Below are 27,843 nucleotides of genomic sequence, written 5' to 3'. Positions count from 1 at the left end.
TTAAAAACAGCAACAATTAGAGCAAATTCTCTTGTTCAAAAATTTTCCGATGTCTTGTTTTGCATTTTGATTAATTTTTTTGGGAATTTCGTTATTATCTTTGAAGTGTATAACAGTAGTTGAAACGTGGTTGTCAATTACGTTTGAAAGTATCGATGTAATGTTTTCTACAGTTATATCTTTGTCCTTGGGTTTAAGTACGACAAACATTGTTTTTGAATCTGAAAAAGATATCGTTAAAATAATTTAGTTCACCGAGATAAATCATAAAAAAGATCAGATATAATAAATTTTGTAAAACATTTTCCTGTAGTTGAGAAAAAGGTGCATACCTTCTTTGTTGAATGTTTTCCATTTTTCCCACACTGCTGTAACGTCCGCCTCTAATCTAGATAATAGACAACATACAACAAAACAAAGAATTCCTTTTTCTAAGTCTTCTATATCTTTCGTTTGATGACTTTTTTCTTTTAATAAGACAGAAAGGAAAGCTGTGAAGACTGGTTCTCCCGTAGATTCATTGCTTGGAATAATGACAGCAAAATTGGGATTGCCTGAAAACAATTTTTAAGGTTTTCAATTAAAGTCGGAATTGTAATGTTTCCAAGAATCCTCACTTTTCTTATGTGTCTTTCTCTACTTATAAAATTAATATGGATAGTTGATTTTTTTAGTCTGCGGACTAGTTACACTTTTTCTCCTTTGTGATTGGTAGAAATTGTATGATGAGAAAATAATTATATCATTTGTTGAAATGCCTTTGAAGACAAGGGAGATCATTTTCCGATAAACTAGTTTTCGTATGATTTAACAATTTATCAATATTCTAAATGGAAAAGAAAATACGACAGAACGAACAGCGAACATTGGCAGTTAGTAATTTTTAATAACATATTTTATGAAAAAGACACCGAAAAGCTTCTAAGCTGCTGAACTGTAGGGTTATGGTTATATATATATATATTTAATTGTCTTTGACCATTACACTACAGATCCCGTAATGCAAAGAAGGTGCAAATTACGGTGCAATATTTTTTGCACACTTTGGTGGAGAATTTTTCCACTTTCCAGCATTGGGCAATCAACTACCTTTCACTCCCTATTTCTAGACACACTCTGTAGCCATTTTGTATATAATATATCCACCTCCCAACCATTTATAGTTGTCTCTACAGGCAATGAATTCGATTGAAGTACAATTTCAGCAATCCTTCAGATAATTTTAATCAAGCGAGTTTATCACTTGTAGAGACGACTATAAATGATTGGGAGAACGATTAAATATGCAGAATAGTCAAATACGCAGTAATATGCCTAAAATTAGGGGGAGAAAGCCATAATGCTACTGATCTGCAGCTGAAAGCTTCTTTATTGTAATTGTAAATAGAATTGTTCTTTGTTGAATGCAAGCTTTACATTCTGTATTTATACTTTTCCCCTTCATTGTTAAAGGGTTTTTATCACGAATCTAGATTTCTTAAAGATTAAACACTATTGTATTCTTGAAACATAATTATCGTTTAATTATAAAATGATGTTAAAAACTGACACATTTAGTCCATAAAACGTCCGTAATGTACATGTAATGATTGAAAATCGCCGCTAATTACATGTAGGGACAATTAAAACTCGTAAAGCGTATCGTAAAGAAACGTCTACGGAACAGACTTTTATGTAAAATAAAAAGAATACACGACTAGTTTGGAAGAAATTTTGAGATGGACGCTATTACTTTAACTATGGACGCTCAATTTGTAATGTATTAACAACTTCCACAGAGAATTAACCAAAAACATACCTTGAAAAGGGGAAAGGGCATCGAGGGCGAAGCGGTTGACAACTCCGGGCTTCGACTGAATAGATCAAATTATTAACGTTTGATTTCGTAAATATTTATAAAAGTGGAAATAATAAGTTATCTCAATAATACATAGACAGGTCCTGCGCATTTTTCATCCAAACACAACAAATTATATCTAACTATCGGCCAATTATCCAATTATTATTGATTAAATTTCTAGCAGGTTTACTAAACGAAAGTATCGAGGCCTTTTGTAATCACAATCCTATGACGTAGGCAACATCTGCGATCAAAATATGCATATGGAGAATTTCAAACTTTAAATCGGTAAAACACCCACTATGTTAATTTTCTAGCCAAAAAAAATTGATAGACGATTTTAATAGCATATAAACATTGTTATATAAAAAAAGGGTCATGATAAAAACCCTTTAAATTAATTGGCGGAATCAGCCGAGGTTTATCGAATGATTTCGACAGCAGAGTCAAAGTTTCAAAATAAGTCGGGCGTTTAGTCAACCTTTCAGTTCGTAAGGGTGATACGCAGGCACCTTCCAAATGGATGGTGCAAATCCCTCCAGCTTCTAAGACTTTTTTTATCCAAATGATTATTAATTTAAGAGCTGATAATTTATAAACTAGAAGGTATTTATTGATACCTATGGTAAGAAGGCTTATTAATGAGGTTTAGAATTCTGTGAGCATTTTTTGCCGTCAGTTCGATTTCGTTATCGTACTTGATCGTCTGCAGAAAAAAACCTCTGTAGAACCATCACTTTTTCGCATAAAACAACATTACAATCATCAAAAGTAAGTTTGGGATGGACTCTAACAAATACTAAAAAGTTGTATCAGATAGATATTTCGAACAAAGGAAGACACCAAATTATTTTTGTGTTGTCATTTTACAGGTTCCGAATACGCATTACCCATAATAAACACTATTATTATATTCATTATTTATTGTTTTCTTCATTGTGAATGTGAATTATTATACACCCGCTTGAACAGCAGGGGGTATATATATAGTAATGGGATGTTTTTCCATCAATCCATTTGTACGTCATCCCATCTGTCTAGAGTAAAATCACATATTTTCGTGGGGTAAGATTTTTGTTGTTAGAAGAATATATTTTAGTTCGTGGCGATTTGATTTCATGGATTATGAATTAATGAGTACTTATGTATGTAACATTTAACATTTCCTGGTGTACATGAATTTGCGGGTCTCTTCATACCTCCAAAACAACAAAAATTAACCCCCGACGAAAATTTGTGAGTTCACAGTATACGTCCGTCTGTTACACTTTAGGTACATATTTCATATTTGCAATCCTCTTCCATCACTGAATAAAATCTAATGAGGCTTCAAAGAATCTGTCAAATAATGCCAAAGTACTAGTGTACCCTTTATTTCGTTTTTTGATCTGACACATGATTTATGCTCCTTTAGCAAAACATGAATACGCTATTATGTCTTATATAAGGTTTCTCTATGTGTTATCAAGTTAAATTCCTTGGCGCCATTGTAAAAAAATCAGCGCCATAGATCCGCCACAGTTAAAATATTAGCACCACAGAAAGATCGATCGATAAATATTATAATATTTTATTCAAATAAATTTCTCAACCTCCAAAGTATGTATCGTTTTCATTTTCTTATGCTTTACTGTTAATTTACTCTAATTACGGCCCACTGTTTGGCTTACACAACCAATTATCGTCTAGACCTCCCTTGACACATGAAACTGTTTTTTTCACACTTGACGATATAATTGCAATGGAAGTTTTGAATATCAATTAGATTTTCTTAAAGCCATATATGGCGTAACTGATCAAAAAAAATATTTTTGAAAATTACAAAATTAAGTGAAGAAATATAGTTAATACATTTAAATTAAAGCTTTTCACAAAATTCTGAACACGGAGAACACCTCGTTTCATCCAATAATACGATTTTATCTTCTCTGTAATGTGTTATTTAAAACTTTTGTATTTTTCTTCCGAGTCGGAGAAAATTCCGAGAATATAAATTAAATTGTGATATCTTAATAACGCAATTGACTTAAATTTTGTAATTTACCGAAAAGTTCTATCTTTATATAAAGTAATGATACAAATAATAAGTTCTTATAATTTTAGTCGAATAATTTTCATTGTAAATACGCCATATATGGCTTTAACCCCCTTCCCGGCACTCACGCATTTTAACGCATATACCATTTCCTATTTCTAACCAAAAATCACGCACATACCGTTTCCCCACAATCACGCATTTTCACGCACTTCAAAAAGCACATTAAATCGTTGATTTAATGCCAATTTCCTTTTATTTTATACTTGCGAAAATCTCATCAAAGAAGAAAAGTCATTTTTGTATTAAAATATAGCGTCATAATATTATTTACGCTAAACTTTAGAGAAATGTGTACCACGCTAAAAGGTTCTTGCGGGGAAATGGTAAATTTCTATTTCTATGACGTGATCATTTAGTGTATGTTGTATAATTGTTCAGTAAGTTGTAAAGAGTTAAGGACGTTCGATTCTGAAATTGTGAGCGTATTTTGGTCAGGTCCCTTATTTATAAAATTCCGCATCATTTTAAAGTTCTAACAATAAATCTGAATTCTAAAGCGCAAATTTAACTATATTTAAGGAAAAACCGCGATTAAATTCCATTCAAGTAGAATTAACCTAGGAACTATATTATGTGGCGGTAGTTTTTTTTTTAGACGAAAATGATCAGTTTTTCCATTTTGAACTATTACTGTTCTGTTAATTTTGGATTCCTATTTTTCCATCCTGGTTGCACACAAAGCAGTGAAATACGTTATGTTGGTTTTTGAAATATCTATTAAATTATTTCTTATTTATTCTATCAACAAAGTGTGACAAATATAGTAAATATATTCTGAAAATCCGGGATAGAATTGAGTCAATTTTAACATTAAGGATATACAATCCTCAGCCAGGAAGGGCAACTCTTTAATTTATAATTTATTTCAAAAATTATTAAAATAAACCTTGAAATTGAAATTTTTTCATGCAACAATTTTTATTTTATGCTTCCACATATGATTCAATGCTCTTTAAAGTTTTAATAAACAGTATTTAAAAAGTTGGCATTTGTACCTCATAAAATGAAGTAAAAATTGCATATTTAAAAAAAAAATCAAAATTCTTTTAATTTAGCCTTGGTTGCTAATGTTTATATGCATGATTTGAAATTAGAAGTGATTTTCAATGTTTTCCTTGAAAGGAAACACTTCATACACTATTATGAAACATTGGAAGTAAGTAGGAGAAAGTAAAGTCCAAATAATTGTAAAATTAATGCAATTTTCTTAAAAAATCTAGATACCTATGATTTTTATTCCTAAAATGCAATTCTTGATCAATTATCAATTAAAAAATATGCAGTAGGTAGTTCAAATCGCATTTCTTGAAAAATTATTCGAGATTTACTAATTTTCCCTACATAATATGATTAAATTTAAAGATGAATTTGAAAGAAACGCCGAGGGTAAATACACTTTAATTTGAGAATTTACAAACATCTTTGTGAGCATTTTCAATTACCCAATGCCTGATTTTCAGAACCTGAGGATCGGATAACCTTAAATTAACACTTTTTTGTTATATCTGAAAATGTACATCATACTAGTATACCCCAACTTTTGATGTTCTTTTCTAAATATTTAAGATAAAGACTTAAAATAAGAAAAAGTATAGGAATTTCAAATAATTTTCTTGCTCAATAAATTTTTTATGCCAGAAAAATGACTTTTTATTAGTGCATAAAGGTCATATAATTGATTATGCGCAGCAATTTGAAACGTTTTCTCAGTCAAACTTTTTAAGTGTCTTTATTTTAAAACAAACTTAGAGTTCATTTTGTTTTATGCTTTAATTGGATAAAAATATTGAAAGGAAAACGTCAAAAATTTATTTTTAATTACGACACAAATTTCAGTTCAAAAAGGTCACAATAAATGTACTGTAGCACCAAGAAAGCGTATTGTCCCCATTGTTTGATTCGAAATTTTTGTAGAAACTTAAAATATACTTGATTTTAAATATCAGGATAGAACGTAGTTAAATAGATCTACAGTTTACTGAATTAATTTCTATTCAATGGCTTAACATTATTATCTTTTTATGACATTAAATAAATTTTTAAAGGCATAAATATCGTTAATTTATTTATGAACGTTTGTATCAAGAAACAACCTGTCCCACCTCATTCTGAAATGGATTCTTTTTGCTCCTCTACCGTAGAAGAGTTACAATCTCAAAATTTGCGTATTCTTGTGCCACAGTTAAATTTGAATGATGGAGAACCCTGAAATATTGAAGGTTATACCCATCTCGTATCCACAATTCCTCTTTTACTACTGAATTAAATTTCATGATACCTTCACAAGATTCTTAATGACATAATACAATTGTGTACCTTTTATTTTACTTTTTTTATCTGACATTTATTTCGGGTCTCCCAGAGCGAAATATGGACTTTATGAAAATAATCACATTGTAGGTGTGGGGCATCATTGAAGTGAGCTCGGTACCCACTGGACCTCTTGTTCCTCTCAGTACTTTGGAAATTCAAATAACTTCAAGCAATAATTTCAACATTTTTCTTAGATATGCCAATGCATAATATGTGAAATGTATGGTTTTTTTTATTTAGGGTCGATTTGAATTGGAAATATTAAGGTATTCAGAACTCGTCGGCTTAAGCTTATTCGAATTCGTTACTTGTAAAATAAGTTCTTTGTTATCTTCTGAAATAAATGTTTTGAGCGTTTTTGAAACAAAACTTAATTCATGAATCATTTAACAGCCTTGACAAAAATCTGAGATTTTAAAATAAGTCCTTGTATACTTATAGCACAGCCAAATTGTTTTTTTTTTATTCGGAACTGGTCAAACAACTAGCTGTACATGATTTCTTAGTTTATATTTTATTTATCGATATCTAATATTTACAGCTTTTGATACATATTATATGTCAGAGTTGTAGTTAATGAAGAATAAATCAAAACGTATGGAAAACGAACATCTATAGTAGAAGTAAATGTCAAACCGGTAAATATGCAAGTCAAAAAAGCACCACTTACCATCAAAAACAAAGTAGTACAAGACCTAGATATTTAGATTTTAAAACAGTTAGAGATCACCATACATACATGCACGAGTGCTGTTCAAAAAATAATGTCTAAAACTGTATGACATACAATTCAGTATCACATGATATTAAACTTACTTACTCTCATAACTGAATCTTTAATAATTTATAACAAATTATGTGACCACTTTTCATCACATAGTTTAATTTCATTCTTAAACAAGGGCTTTTCGAGACACTCCATTATAAATGAATGGTAAAGAATCGGTAAACTAGAGTGAAAAAAGCTTCATCTTACTTGCTGTAAAACTTGTTAAAAATCCTAAAAAATATTCACTGAAATATGCGACATCGACCATTGCTTCCAAACTTTTCAATTACAAGAACACTTTACATGGCCTGGACATCGACTATCTGAAAAATAATCCCCTTTCGTGTTCATGTTCTTCTTCGCCCTATAACTATAGTCCTGCTCGACACGTTATTACAGGTGACGTAAAAATAGTTCGTAATGAGGACCTTAGATCACTTATTTTAAAAGGTCCTAAATTTAGGGAACCCCGATTCCTTCAACTGGCGTCGGAATTTCATAAATATTATGGATTCTGTTGAAAATTACGCCAGACGATGGGCTAGATATAAAAAGAAGACATTGACACCTTGTCAGAATGGATTAAATGTATCAGATCCATGTTAAAGTCACGTATTAAAAGATTGAGGGGCAAAATGAAAACCATCTATCCTTCTGTGCTCAATAAACCAGAAGTGAAAATAGAATTAGATAGATTACACGATCAGTACGTACTGGTTCCTGCCGACAAAGCAAGTAACAACATTGTCTTCGTTTGTAAGGCTCATTATATAAATTGCATTCTAGAAGAACTTGGATTTAATTCTACAAGTGGTAATCCTACTTATACATATACTTCTCTTTCTGAGGAAAAAATTCTTCAAAATCACCTGTCAGTTTTGAATACTTTTAATATTTCACAGAGCCAAAATGAATTTGAACTACCTTATATATATTGGATTCCGAAACTTCATAAGAATCCTTACAAACAAAGATACATTGCAGGTTCCAGTAAATGTTCAACCAAGCCTCTTTCGTTACTTCTCACTAAAATATTGACAGTAGTGAAGGAAAAACTTCAAGAGTACTGTACAACTATATATTCAAGAAGTGGTGTAAATCAGATGTGGATACTTAAAAATTCTAAAGAACTTTTGGACAATTTGAAATCACAAGACTTTACAAAAATCAACAGCATAAAAACTTACGACTTTTCAACTTTATACACAACAATTCCCCACGACAAATTAAAATCCAGGCTTTTTGATATCATTGACAGCTGCTTCTTCAACAAAAATGGAACTCGTAAGTTTACTTACCTCGTCATTGGTCATTTGAAAAATTATTTTGTTAAAACAGATTCTGATTGCACACATAAGTACTCTGAAGTTGACATGAAGAAGATGCTTGAGTTTCTGATTGACAATATCTATGTGGTTTTTGGAGACCAGGTATTTCAACAATCTATTGGAATTCCCATGGGTACAAATGGCGCTCCGTTATTAGCAGACTTATTTTTATATTCATATGAAGCAGAATTAATGCAAAATCTTTTACGTGAAAAGAAGAAAACACTTGCTGTGGCCTTCAACTCGACATTTAGATATATCGACGACGTATTGTCAATTAATAATCATTATGATAATTTCCATTCCTACGTCGACACGATATATCCTGGTGAGCTTGAGATAAAAGATGCCACAGAGTCCGACACTTCTGCTTCATACTTGGATATTTTACTTGAAAAAGACACTAATGGTAATCTAACAACCAAGCTATATGATAAACGTGATGACTTTAACTTTTCTATCGTCAACTTCCCTTACTTATGCAGCAATATACCTTCATCACCTGCATACGGAGTATTTATATCTCAGTTGATTCGATACGCAAGAGCATGCTCTACGTATGAACAATTTCTTAAACGAGGTAAATTATTGACAAGCAAGTTGATGAAACAAGAATATCAACAGTCTCGTTTAAAGTCATCATTTCGTAAATTCTATGGTCGATACAATGACCTTGTCAGCAAATACAATTTATCACTGAATGAAATGCTGACTGACGTTTTTCATACCAATTGTTAGTCCATTAATTTTACACTGAATTGACCACGGATTTTTTCCGTTATTTCCTGATTATGACAACGAGCACAGGGCGGGTGTGACCAGTCGGCAGGGGATGCTCACTCCTCCATGGCACCTGATCCCACCTCTGATGTTTCGGAGGTCCGTGTTTGCTCTGCTCTTATTTTGTATATTTGTTTAATGGACGTTGAGATTGAATACTGTTCGTTATTTCCATATCCTTCATTCTTAAATTTTAGTGGTATTGTTGTTCAAATTCGTATTTAGGGAGACAGTTTAATATTTGGAAGAGTGTAGAAAGGATATTGCTTGCAAAAAAAAATCGAAACGTTTACTAGAGAAAGGACCGGGAATCAGGAATCCACTACATTAAATTTCTACATGAAACTGTCCAAACCCGCACGTCCTGAAGAGTAAAGGGGTTTTCGGGATTAAAAGAAAGTTAATATTTTTTCACATTTACAATATTAGCCAGATCTTTGACCGTTTGACTTTTTTCTATTTCCAAACTAGAAAAAAAAACACCCGGAAGAAACCAGTCCAGGAAATCATAGGGTCTGCCATTTTCCAGTATACTACGGGTCATACCCAGTACTATGGGTCATACCCAATAATGAGTTCTAAAAACAATTAGGAACTGGATAAAAAATGTGATGGACATGTGTTTTAATTAAAAAAGATTTAAAGGTAAAATAATGGAGACTAATACGAAAGCCCAGAAGGCTCAATCAAGATTGAAAATACGAGACTCGAAATTCGAGATTCGAAATTCGAGTTTTGAGATTCAAGATCCAAACTAACCAATCAAATGACTGTTTGAGATTCAATTACTACCCTTTATCAATTTTTACTTTTAAGAAATCGTTGAGTATTTTAATACCGAGAAGGTCATTTGATTAAATTACAACGCAAGAAAAAGTGTTTTATATTATGAAAACAAAATTTAAAGGAATGTTGAATATTGGTCTGCAAGATATGCATAATTAATTTATAATAGCTTCTAAAATGTCATAAGAGATTTATATAAGGAATTATACGTATTATATCCTTTGGATACAGGGTTGTTTACATAATAGTTAACTTAGATTAACAGTACATGCATCCCCCTTTTTTCCCACACATTTCTTTTACTATTGCAAATGTTCATCGAGAGGTTGGTTGCAAAGCCCCCTCCTACGTTTTGGTGCAGTGGTGCAGAATAGTCAAAGAAGTTTAAGCAGTTGTGTATTAAAGGAAATTAGGTATTACATGAAGTTCGATCCCCTCCCCGCCCCCGTTCACGCCCCGAAATAGGATTTTTGGGATTTGACAATTTTTTTGTCAATTTTTATTTTCAGGTTTGAAATAATAGTTTTGTCTGCCCCCTCCCCCAACACTCCCTTTCAAAATCGATGCTTCGTCTCTGTTATAATAAGTATTACGGGTTTCAAGGTGGATAGTGTCTGTGACAAGGTAAAAAAAAGTGGCCAGTGACTAAGTTTACGAAACCAATAGATGGCCCCTTAAATACGGATGGCTGAAACATGCATGCTTAATAAAGATAATGACCCATTAGGAATAATTAAAATAAATTATTGTAAGGATACATACAATACAGACTGGAATTTAATTTTTTTATATCAAATAGAAGTAAGTCTAGCTAAGCTGTAGAAGTGTGGCGTTATTGTTTTATATTTTAGTCTCTGACCACAGCGTTATGGGCAAAGACTTAAATATACTAGTAAAACCATAACGGTCATTTCATGGAGGGGGGGGGGCACAAGCATACATTTTCAGTTTTCAACTACCAAAATTTCTTGACAACCAAATTAAAAGCAAAAAAAGTCATCAGACGTTTTATTGAAAGGGCACAAGCATACAGTAGTTATGATTTCTACAGTATTCTATATATCGGCAAAATTATTAGGGGGGGGGGGGTTTACTATATAAAGAAATATACTCTCATTAGTATTTCATATAATTAATAATTTTTTCCCTCACGAATGTTCTTATTAAAAAAAATGTCGACCTACTAATGCAGCAATACAACGATATAATATTCTACATACGTATCTATTGTTTTGTTTAATGAGAAAAAAAAGAATCAATATATATTTTCCAAAATGGAACCCAATTTTCCTTTTTATTCCGTTTTAAGACATATATCATTTTTTATTGCATCATTATTTAAGTAAATCCATTTGTTATGAATATAATCAACGATTTTTAAAAGGTAAAATATAATAAAGAGGAATAATCAAAGTTTAACCCACCTTTTGATTGGTATATTTAGATCTTGAATTTCGAAACTCGAATTTTGAATCTCGAATTTCGAGTCTCGTTTTTCGAAACTCGAATGTCGAATGAGACTTCTAGGCTTTCTTAAAATTAATCATTGAAAAGCGTCTTTTGCTTCTTTCAGAGCACCAAGGACATTATTTATTGAACAGCCCTCGTACGTGTGAAAACTACTTATTTGTTTTCTAGTCTTGTCAATGCAACACAATCCAAAGAATGGATATGGTCGGTCCGAACCCACTTGATTAAGATCCTAAGGTTAACCATTTCCCTACTCCGCTAGTTGAGAACATACTACCAGACTTATCCAAGATACGCGTCTATTCTGTAGTTGACGCACAAGTCGGAATCCGGCATGTAGTTGTGGATGAGCAGAGCGGATATCTTACCACATTCTTAAGGCAAAAGAGAGATACAGGTGATTGTGATTGGTATTTGGAATATCACCTGCACAGCACTGTTAAGGCTAGAAAAAGGGGGCGGGGCCTTATTTATACGGGAAAAGTTTACTGTGACGTCACACGAAAATATGATTTTTATGCATTCATCATATTACCCGAAAATGAAATTATTTGCAACTTTAAACTGTTTAAGCATAATAAACAACAATAAAACTTACCAATGCATTAACAAAAGTCGCTAGTTAAATCCCATACAGCTGGTTTTAAACAAATCACTGATCTCGATGAACTTGTCAATCATGACGTCATTTTGGTAAAAATGACGTATTTCATGTACTGTGAGAGGCAGATTTGGGAATTTTTTAACAATGAAAAATGCGTTTTATTATAAAGCATAATTAGGTCTTTCCACCTTTCTGTGGAAAGACCTATTGATTTGCTTATGTTTAGTATTATTAGGGCTTTCCACCTTTCTGTGGAAAGACCTATTGATTTTCTTCTGTTTATTAGGTCTTTCCACCTTTCTGTGGAAAGACCTATTGATATTCTTCTGTTTATTATTATTCTTTTTTCTTTTTTTTATTATTTTTCCGCCGCATGTTTTTTTGTTTGAAGATTTATCGAAAAGATTTATAGTCCATAAGAATGTACTCCATAAAAGATTATTGCAGTTCACCCTGCGTAAATGAACCTTGACCCCTTTCGAAGTTATTGCCCCTTTCGCAAGAAATGCTTGTTATCGCTACTTCTCTGAAACCGTAAACCATAGAGGTATGAAACCTTCACTAGTGTCTTCGACTAATTAAGAGGACTCTTCAATCTATTCATTCCGAAAGCATTAGGTGACCCCTTTAATGAGTTATTGCCCCTGAAACTTTTTGAATTTTACAAATAATTAAAAATTTTCAAAACAAGAAGTCGTAGAGACATGGGACCAACTGCATAAGATTCATTGACCTTTGACCTTAAAATTCATGCAAAGGTCAAGGTCATTCCAAAAATGAGAAAATTAGCTCTTTTTGTATCTCTTTTGTCTTTCAACATATTTTTAATGTGTATGTATCATTAATACGTACTCTTAAAACTGTTTCCAAGATTTCATTCTTGTCCCCTAAGATTAAACCTTTTAAAAGTTATTGCCCCTTGTGCGAAAAACCATGTTATTGCTACTCCTCCGAAACTGTAGACCGTAGAGACACTAAACTTTCACTAATGTCTTGAGGGTCTTTAGGCCTTACTTCACTATATAAGTGCGAAAGGATCTGTTGACCCTTTATATGAGTTATTGCCCTTTAATATCTTTGTACTTACTAATAAACCTTATAACTTGAAAAGTATAGGTCGTAGAAGCATAGGGTCAATTGCATTGTGACCCTTGACCTTTGACCTTGAATATTTTTTAAGGTCAAAGGTCAAGGTCAGTTTATCTTTTTTTTAAATTTTCATTTTTTTCTATCCTTTAAGACATTTTTGATTTCTTATTCATGGAATTTAATTTTAATTAGTCAGATATAAAACAAACTTGAAAAATTCAAAAAAGGTGGGAAGACCTTTTATTGTTCTGTGAACAATAAGTCTCCTAGTTATTATTATTATTCTTATTATTTTTCTTCCGCTGATTTTTTGTTTCGACATTTATCGAAAAGACTTTTTGTTCATCGTAAAGGTCATTAAAAGTTAGGAACAAATTTGACCCAACGCGTATGAACTATGACGGCTTTCGAAGTTATTGCCCCTTTCGCAAGAAATGCTTGTTATCGCTACTCCTTTGAAACCGTAAACCGTAGAGGTATGAAACCTTCACCAATGTCTTGGATTAATTGAGAGGACTCTGGAATCTATTCATTGCAAAAGTATTCGGTGACTCCTTCAATGAGTTATTGCCCCTGAAAGTCTTAAAGCTGACAAGAAAAATAAAAAACTTTTAAAGGACAAGTGGTAAAGACATGGGAAGTGCATGAGATCTCATGACCTTTGACCTTGAAAAGTAGGTCAAGGTCAAAGGTCAAGGTCATTGAAAAACTAGAGAAATGGTCAATTTAAGCTTAAAATCCAAATGACCTTGACCTTTGACCTTGAAATTTGACATTGACCTTGAACTCTGACCTTGACCCTTACTCAAAAAGTAATAAAGAAATATTCATTTCCTTTATCTAGATTCAGCTTCAAGTGTTAATCTCAAGTTTAACTCTCTCTCTTTTTTTTTTTTTTTTTGGATGACCTTGACCTTTGACCTTGATAAATGACCTTGACCTTTGACCCCATTGACCCAAAGGTCACAATCAAGCTAAAGGTCGTGGAGTTATTTACAACCATCACTCTAACAAATGCTTATAAAATACCCCCCCCCCACCCTTTTCAAAAAAAATAAAATCAACACCAACTTAGAGAAAATGTCTACAAGTCAAACGAAACGAAATATCGACATAAGATTCGTAATAAAAGGAAGAAGAGACCTGAAAGAAAGTGTCCTGAGAGTTTTAAGGTGAGTCTCTAAAGTACAACGAAATTCTATTGAATATCGGCAAAATCTGCATTTTTTTTTGTTTGAAATTAAGTTACTGCTGAGCATAAAAATTAATTAAAGCTCGTATAAGCCATTTCTGCAATTATTGTTAATATCATTCGATTTTCCTGCTCTATTACGACATTTTAATACCAAGTATTCTTGCTTTCTTAGGTGTATGGAATTTATTTTAATTTTATTTAGATTTAAATATGAATCGGTTGAAACTCGGAAATAGCGATTTTTCATATAAAATAAATTTGCACGCTCTCCGTGACACTGTCTTCTTCATGAAATGCATGTTTCAAGTTTAATTTATGCTCATAACTATGAATTCAATGCAAATAGAGATGAATATTTAATCTAACCTATGAGTTCGCCATTTCTGTCAAAACGGACGCGCCTATATTTTCACAAATTGTAAACACAGTGCCGACACGGAAGTTCGAATGTATCATAAGCTCTGTATGATTAACTCAATCTATTCAAACTACAAACAAACTCAAATGATTTTTTTAATAGGAAATCTCCATTTTCATTATCCGCCAATCGTTTTTCTCAGAACTATTCATTATTCCTCTCTATGTTCCATAACAAACAAATAAATACACGTGTTTCTGTACTATTTTTATTTAAATCCACGTGCTTTCAATTCTTCTTTTTTCTTCACTCTTAGTTTACGGAAAACAATGTCATCGGAGCCTGTGGTATAGTGCGTAGAGCGCTCGCCTGGCAATCTGATGGCTGAGGGTCCACAGTTCGAATCCTGCTGGCAGCACTTATTAATTTTTTTTTTTTTTTTTTTTTTTAACAATTCAAATTACTTGGAAACATTTAAAAAAAAGAAAAGAAGAAGAAGGTGGAAAGACCTTCTAATTGTTCAGTGAACAATTAGTCTACTAGTTATTATTATTAGGTCTTTCCACCTTTCTGTGGAAAGACCTATTGATTTGCTTATGTTTATTAGGTCTTTCCACCTTTCTGTGGAAAGACCTCTTGAAATGCTTATGTTTATTATTAGGTCTTTCCACCTTTCTGTGGAAAGACCTCTTGAAATGCTTATGTTTATTATTATTATTATTATTTTTCTTCCCGGACTTTTGAAACCGCAAGACTTATCGAAAAACTTTATAGTTCATGACATTGGATATTAAAAGTTATTCTGAAAAACGACCCCCCATGTTTGATCTTTGACCCCTTTCAAAGTTATTGCCCCTTTCGCAAGAAATGCTTGTTATCGCTACTCCTTCGAAACCGTAAACCGTAGAAATATGAAACCTTCACTAAAGTCTTCGACTAATTGAGAGGACTCTGGAATCTATTCATTGCGAAAGTATTCGGTGACTCCTTCAATGAGTTATTGCCCCTGAAACTTTTTGAATTTTAGAAATTATTAAAAGTTTTCAAAACGAGAAGTGATAGAGAGATGGGACCAACTGCATAAGATTCATTGAGCTTTGAGCTTAAAATTCATGTAAAGGTCAAAGGTCAAGGTCATTCCAAAATTGAGAAATTAAGCTCTTTTTATATCTTTTTTTGTCTCTTATCATATACAAACTGTCTTAGCATAAATAATATGTACTCTTAAAACTATTTAAAAGATTTTATTCGTATTCCGTAAGATTGACCTTAACAAAAGTTATCGCCCTTTGGGCGAAAAACCTTGTTATCGCTACTACTTTGAAACCGTAAACCGTACAAATATGAAACCTTCACTAAAGTCTTCGACTAATTAAGAGGACTCTGGAATCTATTCATTGCGAAAGTATTCGGTAACTCCTTCACTGAGTTATTGCCCCTGAAAGTCTTTGAATTTTAGAAATAATTCAAAATTTTCAAAACGAGAAGGTGTAGAGACATGGGACCAACTGCATAAGATTCATTGAGCTTTGAGCTTAAAATTCATGTAAAGGTCAAAGGTCAAGGTCATTCCAAAATTGAGAAATTAAGCTCTTTTTATATCTTTTTTGTCTCTTAACATATACAACTTGTCTTAGCATAAATAATATGTACTCTTAAAACTATTTAAAAGATTTTATTCGTATTCTGTAAGATTGACCCTAACAAAAGTTATCGCCCTTTGTGCGAAAAACCTTGTTATCGCTACTACTTTGAAACCGTAAACCGTACAAATATGAAACCTTCACTAAAGTCTTCGACTAATTGAGAGGATTCTGGAATCTATTCATTGTGAAAGTCTTCGGTGACTCCTTCAATGAGTTATTGCCCCTGAAAGTCTTTGAATTTTAGAAATAATTCAAAATTTTCAAAACGAGAAGGTGTAGAGACATGAGTCCAACTGCATAAGATTCATTGAGCTTTGAGCTTAAAATTCATGTAAAGGTCAAAGGTCAAGGTCATTCCAAAACTGAGAAATATAGCTCTTTTTATATGTCTTTTGTCTTTCAACATATGCTTAATGTCTATGCATCATTAATATGTACTCTTAAAACTGTGATAAAGATTTCATTGTTGTCCCTTAAGATTGACGCTATTAAAAGTTATTGCCCCTTGTGCGAAAAACATTTTTATTGCTATTTCTCCAAAACCGTAACCCGCTAAGACATGAAACCTTCTCTAATGTCTTATGGGACTTTAGGCAAAACGTTTATGTTCAAGTGAGAAAGGATCTGGTGACTCCTTGAATGAGTTACTGCCCTTAAATGATTTTGTGCTTACTATTAAACCTTATAACTTTAAAACTATCAGTCATAGAGACATGGGGTTAATTACAATGTGACTCTTGACCTTTGACCTTGAATATGACTTGAAGGTCAAAGGTCAAGGTCACCTAAAAAATTTTCATTTTCATTTTTTTTTCTTCTTTTAAGCCATTCCTGGTTTCTTTTTTATGAAATTTAATTTCAAATAGATAAATATTAAATGAAATTGAAATTCGAAAGGTGGAAAGACCTCTTATTGTTCTTTGAACAATAAGTCTCCTAGTTATTATTATTCTTTTTCTGCCGAGCTTTTGAAACCGTAAGACTTATTGAAAAACGTTATAATTCATTATATTGGATATAAAAAGTTATTCCGAAAAACGACCCAAGAAGTTTGAACTTTGACCCCTTTCAAAGTTATTGCCCCTTTCGCAAGAAATGTTTGTTATCGCTACTCCTTTGAAACCGTAAACCGTAGAGGTATGAAACCTTCACCAATGTCTTGGATCTATTGAGAGGACTCTGGAATCTATTCATTGCAAAAGTATTCGGTGACTCCTTCAATGAGTTATTGTCTCAATAAGTCTTAAAGCTTACAGGAAAAATTAAAAACTTTTAAAGGACAAGTGGTAAAGATATGGGACCAAGTGCATGAGATCTTTTGACCTTTGACCTTGAAAGTAGGTCAAGGTCAAAGGTCAAGGTCATTAGAAAACTAGAGAAATTGTCAATTTAAGCTTAAAATCCAAATGACCTTGACCTTTGACCTTGATATTTAACATTGACCTTGACTTCTGACCTTGACCCTTACTCAAAAGAAATATTCATTACCTTTATCTAGATTCAGCTTCAAGTGTTAATCTCAAGTTTACCTCTCTCTCTCTTTCTCTCTTGTGATGACCTTGACCTTTGACCTTGATAAATGACCTTGACCTTTGGCCCCATTGACCCAAAGGTCACAATCAAGCTAAAGGTCGTGGAGGTATTTACAACCATCACTCTAACAAATGCTTATAAAATACCGCCCCCCACCCCCACCCCATAAAAAAAAATCAACACCAACTTAGAGAAAATGTCTACAAGTCAAATGAAACGAAATATCGGCATAAGATTCGTAATAAAAGGAAGAAGAGACCTGAAAGAAAGTGTCCTGAGAGTTTTAAGGTGAGTCTCTAAAGTATTTTGAAATTCTAGTGAATATCGGCAAAATGTGCATTTTTTTTCTGTCTGAAATTTAGTTATTGCTGAGCATAACAATTAATTAAGGCTCGTATTGGCTATTTCTGCAATTATTGTTAATATCATTCGATTCTCCTGCTCTGTTACGACATTTTAATACCAAGTATTCTTGCTTTCTTAGGTGTATGGAATTTATTTTAATTTTATTTAGATTTAAATATGAATCCACTGAATCTCAGAAATAGCGATTTTTCACATAAAATAAATTTCCATGCTCTCCGTGAAACCGTTTTCTACATGAAATGCATGTTTCAAGTTTAATCTATGCTCATAACTATTAATTCAATCCAAATAGAGAGGATTATTTTATATTACCTATGAGTTCGCCATCTCTGTCAAAACGAACGCGCCTAAATTTAACAAATTGTAAACACAGTGCCGACACGGAAGTTCGAATGTATCATAAGCTCTGTATGATTAACTCAATCTGTTCAAACTACAAACAAACTCAAATGATTTTTTGTAATAGGAAATCTCCATTTTCATTATCCACCAATCGTTTTTCTCAGAACTATTCATTATTCCTCTCTATGTTCCATCACAAACAAATAAATACACGTGTTTCTGTACTATTTAAAACTATTCACGTGCTTTCATTTCTTCCTTTTTCTACACTATTAGTTTACGGAAAACAATTTCATCGGAGCGCCTGTGGCGTAGTGAATAGAGCGCTCGCCTGGCAATCTGAGGGTCCACAGTTCGAATCCTGCTGGCAGCATTTTTAATTTTTTTTTTTTTTTTTTTTTTTAATTCAAATGACACGGAAACACTTAGAAAGGTGGAAATGACCTCTAATTGTTCTCTGAACAATTAGTCTACTAGTTATTCCTATTATTTTTCTTCCGCTGATTTTTTGTTTCGACATTTATCGAAAAGACTTTTTGTTCATCGTAAAGGTCATTAAAAGTTAGGAACAAATTTGACCCAACGCGTATGAACTATGACCACTTTCAAAGTTATTGCCCCTTTCGCAAGAAATGCTTGTTATCGCTACTCCTCCGAAACCGTAATACATAGAAGAATGAAACCTTCACCAATGTCTTCGACTACTTGAAGGGACTCTGGAATTTATTCATTGCAAAAGTATTCGGTGACCCCTTCAATGAGTTATAGCCCCTGAAAGTTTTTGAATTTTAAAAATAATTAAATCTTTTCAAAACGAGAAGTCGTAGCGACATGGGACTAACTGCATTAGATTCATTGACCTTTGATCTTAAAATTCATGTAAAGGTCAAAGGTCAAGGTTATTCCAAAATTGAGAAATTAAGCTCTTTTTATATCTTTTTTTGTCTTTTAACATATACAAACTGTCTTAGCATCATTATTATGCACTTTTAAAACTATTTTAAAGATTTTATTCGTATCCCTTAAAATTGACCCTATTAAAAGTTATTGCCCTTTGTGCAAAAAACCTTGTTATTGCAACTACTTCGAAACCGTAAACCGCAGAGACATAAAACCTTCACTAATATTTTCGACTCCTTTAGAAGACTCTGGAATCTATTCATTGCGAAAATATTCGGTGACCCCTTCAATGAGTTATTGCCCCTGAAAATCTTTGAATTGTACAAATAATTAAAAATTTTCAAAATGAGAAGTCGTAAAGAGATGGGACTAACTGCATAAGATTCATTAACCTTTGCTCATAAAATTCATGTAAAGGTCAAAGGTCAAAGTCATTCCAAAATTGAGAAATGAAGCTCTTTTTACATCTTTTTTTGTCTTTTAACATATACTTAATGTCTTTGCATCATTGATATGTACTCTTAAACCTATTTCAAAGATTTCATTCTTGTCCCTTAAGATTGACCCTATTAAAAGTTATTGCCCCTTTTGCGAAAAACCTTGTAATTGCTATTGCTCCGAAAAAGTAAATCGTAAAGACATGAAATCTTCACTTATGTCTTATGGGACTTTAGGCACAACTTTTATGTTCAAGTGAGAAAGGATCTGGTGACTCCTTGAATGAGTTACTGCCCTTTAATTCTTTTGTGCTTACCATGAAACCTTATAACTTTAAAACTATACGTCATAGAGACCTGAGGTTAATTACAATGTGACCCTTGACCTTTAACCTTGAAAATTACTTGAAGGTCAAAGGTCAAGGTCACCTCCAAATTTTGAATTTTTTCCCTTTTTTCTTCTTTTAAGCCATTCCTGGTTTCTTTTTGATGAAATTTAATTTTAAAGAGATAAATATTAAATGAAATTGAAATTCAAAGAAGGTGGAAAGACCTCTTATTGTTCTGCGAACAATAAGTCTCCTAGTATTATTTACGGGTTTTTAATAGGCTGATAATACCAATATATATCCTTTGTTAAGTGCGATTATTCATCAACTATCAAGAGAATGTAGTTAAATCATTCTGTCGTGTTTTAATGTTCCGGTTAGGTATATTTTACATCGACGTGCCTCATAAAATCGCTTTTTCGCAAGGGCATACACTAAATAAATCTTGACTATTTTTTATAATATAAATAAAGATTATGTTTCTTAACTTGAAAATTGCTGCTGCTTTCTTTAAATCGAAGGCATGACTTCATAAGTATACAAAATATTTGGTAAAAGTCAAACATATTTCGACATCAGCCTATTTACTTGAAATTATAACTATTAAAACGCAAATTCTATTCAAAGCAGCAGCACTTTCCAGAAACTACAAAGTATGCAGAAACAATTGATTGTTTGAATTTTTAATTTCATCTAGGTTATGCCCTTGCAATATTGAAATTTGTTATTGACATACATTCCATGTACCTACAATGCATTCATCACGTGACTGTCCATCGATGGGACCAAACTCCGAAGAGCACAGAGTAGGTTATACTATGCTATTTCCATTAGTATTTAAGTTCTGTGATAATAGAACAGCTGAATAAAAATAAATTCAGTTTTAAAAACAATCCCCGTTTTTGCACTTTTATTGTCCGTTGATTTCTCATAGTAAGCCTTAACAGTGCTGCGTGTTTCAGAGGAATTACATAGATACATGGATTGACTGATTGTGTATTATTTACCGTCCCTCTCGAACTAGCAACATTAGGATCAACTCTCTACTCTACGACTCTAGAGGAGACGCTCCAACCACTACGCCACGCGGGCGACAACAAGATTAGATATTTAATAATAATTTTTGCTAAACTGATTATTTTTACCCCTCAGGCTTAAAATATTGTCTTTTGCTCTGAGTAATCAATGTTGCTCTGAACCCAAGTCACATATTACCTTATTGTTTCATTGAATTTCTTGTTCAATACATTCAATTTTATGCATCTTTAAATTTATGATAAATGATTACACTGTTTTTTGAATGTTAACTTTACCTATGTTTTCTTAAATCGCAAAGCTTGGGATTAAATTGATTACGAATCTTATTAGTTCATCACATCCGTTCGATTAGTAGTGTAATTTTACAGTGACTTACTTTTGTAGTAGAGAACTTTAGGTTTCGTAGATCCTTTCTCCCGTGGTTCTCCCCTCTTTTCCACTGAAATGATTTTGAAGAATTTATGCAAGCTCCATGTTTAAAAAATAGGAATTGACATTGAAATATATCAAATATGTTTCAAAGTTTATTGCAAGAAATAAATAAATCATCACATGTGGTCTGTTTAGGAAAAATTGTGGTCTGCTAACAATTGGCATAGTTATGTGGGCAACTATGAATTGTTTACGCCTATGTAAATTATTTTTTCCCGATAATAAGTCCCAAATAATTTAGAAAATTATAATAGATTATTATTCATATTTTATATGGAGAAAGAACCAATAAAGAAATACCCTCCCCCCAAAAAGAACTATAGTAGTGTAAAACATATTTGTCAGACTCTATGGAAACGTTTATTTAAAGATCACTTTGATATATAAAGTTGATGGTTGAATTATAATAACGATTTTAAAATGATACGGGTTTGTAAAAATATCTTAATGTCGAGTTAAAGACCACAACAAGTATATCTTCTTCATCTCGTGTACATTCTATCAAATACAGTCTGCCTCATATGAATACAAAATAATCTAATAATAATTGAGTGCAATTAATACCCATGGGAAAGTTGAAAGATTGTTGGAAGACCAGTTTTACTAAAGTCAAAATGTAGACGTAAGCGTAGACGTAGCCGTAACTTACGCCGATTTTGCCTTTAACAATAAACTCGTATCGTTTTAGCGTAGATTTACGGGAAAATCAAAGGGTTCCCTGTAGAAGTCGTAGAAACGCACATAGCTTTACAAAAATGGCATCAGTTTGTTTCTTCGACGAGCATTTCTTATAGAACGTGTATTACAGAAGTCAACCTCCAGAAGTGTTGGACTAAATACAGATTTCCTAGGAGAGTTCTATGTACTAGAATTGATCAATGAAGTTGATGCCTATTTATGACCCATAATGAAAAGGTCCCCTTAAATTCCTTCACAGCTGCAGGTACTTCCATCACAAATATAAACAATATGGAAGTTGATGAAATATTGTTCCCCCTTGGAGAGTTCCCAAATCAGTAATAAATTTGCACCTGTCCATGAAATTATTCATACTTTCAGAGAGAAAGTTTACTGAACGACTTTTTATATGATGATCTTTATTTCAAAGTTGACAGTTAAGCATATTTAGTGAAAATGAGTTCATAAGAGCTATAAAAAATGAATTTTAAACATGAATGGGTCAAGTATCAATTTTTCATTAACGCTTTAAAGATGGAAACATAAATGTGAAATCTATTCCATTCGTCCAAAAAATGGAATCCCAACCCATTCTATATGAAAATCCAAAATTTTTGAAAAAAAAGTACGCTTCAACAAACTCTTTCATTTAAATAACACTGGCAAACGTCGATATTGCACGTAACTTCATAACGTAGTGGTTAAAGCGGTCACGGTCTTGGACCAAACCCTGAGCTATGGAGAGAATTCGAACGTGAAGCTTTTTCTTTTTTGTTATTTCATAAAAACTTGAGTGAAAAATAAATTTTAGATAAAATATTATATTAATGAAAAACAGGATAAAATTTGTGGAAAGTGATATAACAGTAACATTTTTAAAAATACAACTTTAAGAATTGAGAAATGTTTTTTTTTTCTCAAAGCGGGGCATTGTCCTCGCCTTGTACGCATCTATTCTTTCTCTTTTCACAGAAAGCTCTGATCTGGTACAAGATACAGTTGCTTAATACTACTTAATTTGTATTATACCTATTGATTAATGTAAAAGATACATTTTACGTATTATGGAATAATGGTTATAATTTTTGTCAAAATAGCCAATTTTGAAGTGGCACAACAGAAATATATTATGGAGAGGCCATGCGTATGGGTGTACATGTAGGCTGTAGCGAAGCATTAATTCATGTGTGCATGCAGTGCATCGAAAACAAATAGACAAACACAACACACATACATATCTCATTAAATTTAATCATATTGAAAGTACATACACACATTACACCATGTTCATATCATATTTAAATCATGATATATTTTAATGATGTGTCAACATTGTAGAACTACAGTTCTGTCTTGTAAGAACACCCTGGTCTAGCCTCCGTGCAAATAGCTGACCCAACATACGATACATAGGCAACAACTCTGGTGAGTGTTGTATGTGTGTGTACATGCACTTTGTAAAAGTATTATAAACAAAATTTACAAATAAACGCATTAAATGCCAAACAAAATGTCTTGACTTACTAATTTTTAACTGTTTCTTTAAATTTAAAAAGAAATCAATGAGGATAAATAGGAACAATATAAAAACGCTTAATGACACTAATTGGCTACTATAGAAATAAATTTTTGCACCATGACATTCAGATTAATTAAACCACAAATACTGTAAACGTGGAAATTTTGACAGTGTCCTAATTTTGACTACATTAACGATTTTTCTTTTCTCGTCAAAATGTACACCCGTCAAACTTCATATCATATATATATAGCGTCACAACAGACATTGACCATTGTACAACATTACCGCTTAATTTTCTCGGGTTTTCCCTACGCGTATATTAAAACTAGATCAAAGTGATTGTTAATTTCCTTTGTAATAAGTTATGAAAACACAGTAAAATATAATAACATTTTTTTAAATCATTGAATCTAAACTAGTGTTTCAGATGCTTCATGCGTAATAACCTTGCGTAATTATCACGTCGTGTTTGATCTAATTTGTCACCTCAGGCAATTGACCACTTCAAATGAAAACAAATTACAAGAAGGCAATTCATTTAATCAAATCTTACACACTAAAGATTGTACAATCTTACACATTGTAGATGGTCTGTAAAAAAATTAAAATTTTGATGAATTTTGCCTTTTTATTCCCGTGAATTCAAAGATACATATACATCTTGATTAAATATTACGTCAAAATTAACAATCGTCAATTTTCAAAAACAAAAAATAGTCAATTTTTCAACTCGTCAATATAACCACGTTAGCAGTATTGTCAATGTGTCAAAGCCTTCAAAGTATATTCCAGGATGACTATTAACATTATCAATATTTAGCTTAGTAAATAATTCACAAAAGATGTACATATCAAAACACATCTATGCTTACACTTCAAAGGATGACAAGTCTTCAGTATGAAAGTTATAATTATTACACATAACCCCGATTAAAGCTTCTAGGAAAGATATCAGCATGTTGAAATACATTGTACATCGTAATCGTTTTACAAAGTAATCAAGTGCATTTAAGCTCTGTGATAGACTCCAATTATAAAAATTGTGTCCATCCCAGTAGCAAAAGGGGGCTTAAATAAAAACAATAATTTTTTCTCTCAAATAACACAAAAGAGTCGCATTAAAAGTTCAGAGAGAGAGAGAGAGAGAGAGAGAGAGAGAGAGAGAGAGAGAGAGAGATTACGCTTTTAGAAGGTCAAATAATTACGATAGTTTATAACTTACTTGTTCGTAATTGCCTCCCAGGATTTTTTCTTTGAATCCGTGGTAAACCCGGAAAACAGCTTACCACAGATGACTTTTACTAACAAAGCGCAGGCCTCAAATAAAACCTCCATCTCGAGATCATTCCAACTCGGCTTATGGAGTCTTTTTCTTCATTTTCTCCTCTAGTATTGCAGACGAACACGGAAGTAGCATTGGGTATGCGCAACATACATTGCTAATCACTTTTCAACTTCTTTTTTGAAGAGTTCCAGTCGTAAACTACGTGCACGTGGAAAGTTACGTCACGATCTACGTTTACGAACGTAGATAACGTAGATACGACCTTGAGTAAAACGCCTTCTACGCTCACGTAAATTCAGTCGTAGAGTCTATCTTCACTTCTACGTCTACGGCAAAATTTACGACCTTTAGTAAAACTCAATACAGCATACATGTAGATGTTGTCAATCAGCAATAAATCATCTCTTTAATATCTTAACATTTTACATGTATCTTGTTCTGTATATCCGAGTATGCTTTTATACTGCACTGGCCTTTACAACTATAATTGTTTCTTTTGTATCTTACTTTCCTGCATTGGACATTTGAATTTTTTTGTTATTTACTGAGTGTTGTCGACTGATTATATTTGCTGAACAGTGACTAGGTCGGGCTTTTCATAAAGAGGTATAAGATATAGCGAGAATCCGAACTAAAATTACAGATGCATTATTTTTTTTATAAATCTTTATAAGCTTTAAGGACATGAAAACGAAACAACGAAACAAAATTAAACCAAACGAAAGAGTTGATCCTACATATAGATGTAGGTTCTTCCTACATTTCCTATATATTAAGTACATATTAGAAACATTAATTAATGAGACATTGTTTTGTAAAGTCTATTGAATGTTACTCCTTTTCTTTTGGAAATCGGTATCTTTGAAAGCTTATCTTAAATGAAACCATTACATTAAAGCACCTGAGGTCGGATTGGTCAAATGGAAAAATTAGCATTCCTTGTTGATCAGCACTGCATGCTCTGTGGCAACGCACTTTGAAAAAAAATTGCACTTTGAAAAATTTTTCAAAGTGCGTTAATATTGGGACAAAATCAATGCACTTTGAAAAAAAAAATCAAAATGCATTAAGAGTGTACATATACAATTTTTACCATGGGGACATTTAACGCACTTTGAAAAATACGTATAAAACATCTTTACTTAGATTTTAGTACTAAATAGAATCAATTTGTAGTAACTATATCTCGCGAAAAACTGTTTCATTAACATGTCTTCATTTAACCTCATTGAAAACAAGGAGACGATGAGTAGAATGTCCCTAGGCCCAACTCTTTTTTCTTATACATTGTATATAACTGTCGGTAGCAAATTGAAAGTGGACACTACCCCCAAGGTAAGTTCCTATTTTCAATGCCTATATTATGTGTATCTTTGCAAAACATTTGTGTGCCTAATCCCCCTCCTGGTACAGATGCCTATATATGCTACACCCAAATATACACTGGTATGACTTTGAAAGTTTACATAAAATGCATGCCAACTGGAAAAAATTAGGTACAGAAAAATATTTGTATGTAAAAGATAATTCAAAGTATGAAAAAATCAAAATTGTTCACTTTCATATACTGAAGTGACCTCATTACCAAAGAATTCCCAAACAGTTTCATTTATTCATTATACCTAAGATTTGCAAGAATATTGACCGAGTCATACTTTTTTTTCAAAGTGCGTTGATTTGGTCCAAAATTTAACGCACTTCGAAAAACTATTTTCTAAGTGCGTAATATTTGAAAGTGCGTTGTAACAGTGATCAATGTTATGATAGGGCAAATGGAAGTACCCGTTAACAATAGTGTGAAAGCCATGGCAATGCAAATTGTGTGACAATCTTCAGTATTCAATTAGATAAATGAAAGATTGTATTTGATAACACGTACATTGTATACATGTATACCATAGAATTTGCGAAACTTTGACTCAATTAAAACTATACTGTTTCAAAAGTAAATTATCAAATTATACAATTATTATATCATTCCCTTCATTCTAAAATCAAGCTAATTTTAAATGATTATTAATGAATTGTGAAATGTAAAATTAAAAAAAAGTTATCCTATTAATGACTTACTTTTAATGTCCATTGTTCCATGATCACATTGATCCTTCTCAGTTGAGGTTGACATTTTCTGATTCGTATTCCCTATTAGTGAGCATTGACAGAAACCAAAAAATAAAAATCAGAATAAAAAATTAAAATACAAACAAAACGATATGGTTCAATAGTAATCATTTAACGGAGAAAAGGTGTTATGGTACTATTTGTTTTTTTTTTTTTTTGCGAGAAATGAACAATCACGTAATACTATTAGGTTCTTTCTTACAGTGAGACCGTGTACGCGAAATTTCAGTTGTTTAATACTATTATAGTGTTCTTTAGGATTATGTAGAGCAATAACCACAATTCGTGAAAAGTTTGTCTTGCTTATGAAGAGTCAATGACTATTTCGCAAAAGAAGGTGTCGTGAAAATTTAGTGATCTACAGTATATATGAATACTTTTTGTCCTGTCCTTTTGTTCGTTTCTCTGTTCAGCTATGAGTAGAAAAACATACACACATACAAGATGAATAAAATAGTAATTATGGTTTTTGAAAAAATGCATTTAATTGTATGTTGATCAGCGTCCCATTTGCGGATTTTTTTCACATATTAAAAAGTCACTCAATGCCAACAAAAGCATTAATTTTAGAGCTAGACACTTGC

General features: G+C 32.3%; 1 protein-coding gene across 1 annotated transcript; it reads right to left on the bottom strand.

The window, feature by feature from the left end:
• Positions 1-27,275, bottom strand: LOC134235377 (uncharacterized). Its single transcript, XM_062717512.1, has 4 exons — positions 27,209-27,275; positions 21,598-21,660; positions 333-554; positions 1-221 (listed from the first exon to the last, which is right to left on the bottom strand). Exons 1-4 carry the CDS (start codon positions 27,261-27,263, stop codon positions 1-3), a joined length of 561 nt encoding a protein of 186 aa, XP_062573496.1. The 5' UTR covers positions 27,264-27,275.
• Between the last annotated feature and the right edge of the window lie 568 nt (positions 27,276-27,843).

The sequence above is a fragment of the Saccostrea cucullata genome, unplaced genomic scaffold, assembly GCF_032062105.1.
Source record: "Saccostrea cucullata isolate Sc308-1 unplaced genomic scaffold, CSIRO_AGI_Scuc_v1 ctg2368, whole genome shotgun sequence".
NCBI lineage: Eukaryota > Metazoa > Mollusca > Bivalvia > Ostreida > Ostreidae > Saccostrea > Saccostrea cuccullata.
The sequence above is the reverse complement of the archived record's forward strand: the minus strand, read 5'-3'. Positions and strand labels throughout refer to the sequence as shown.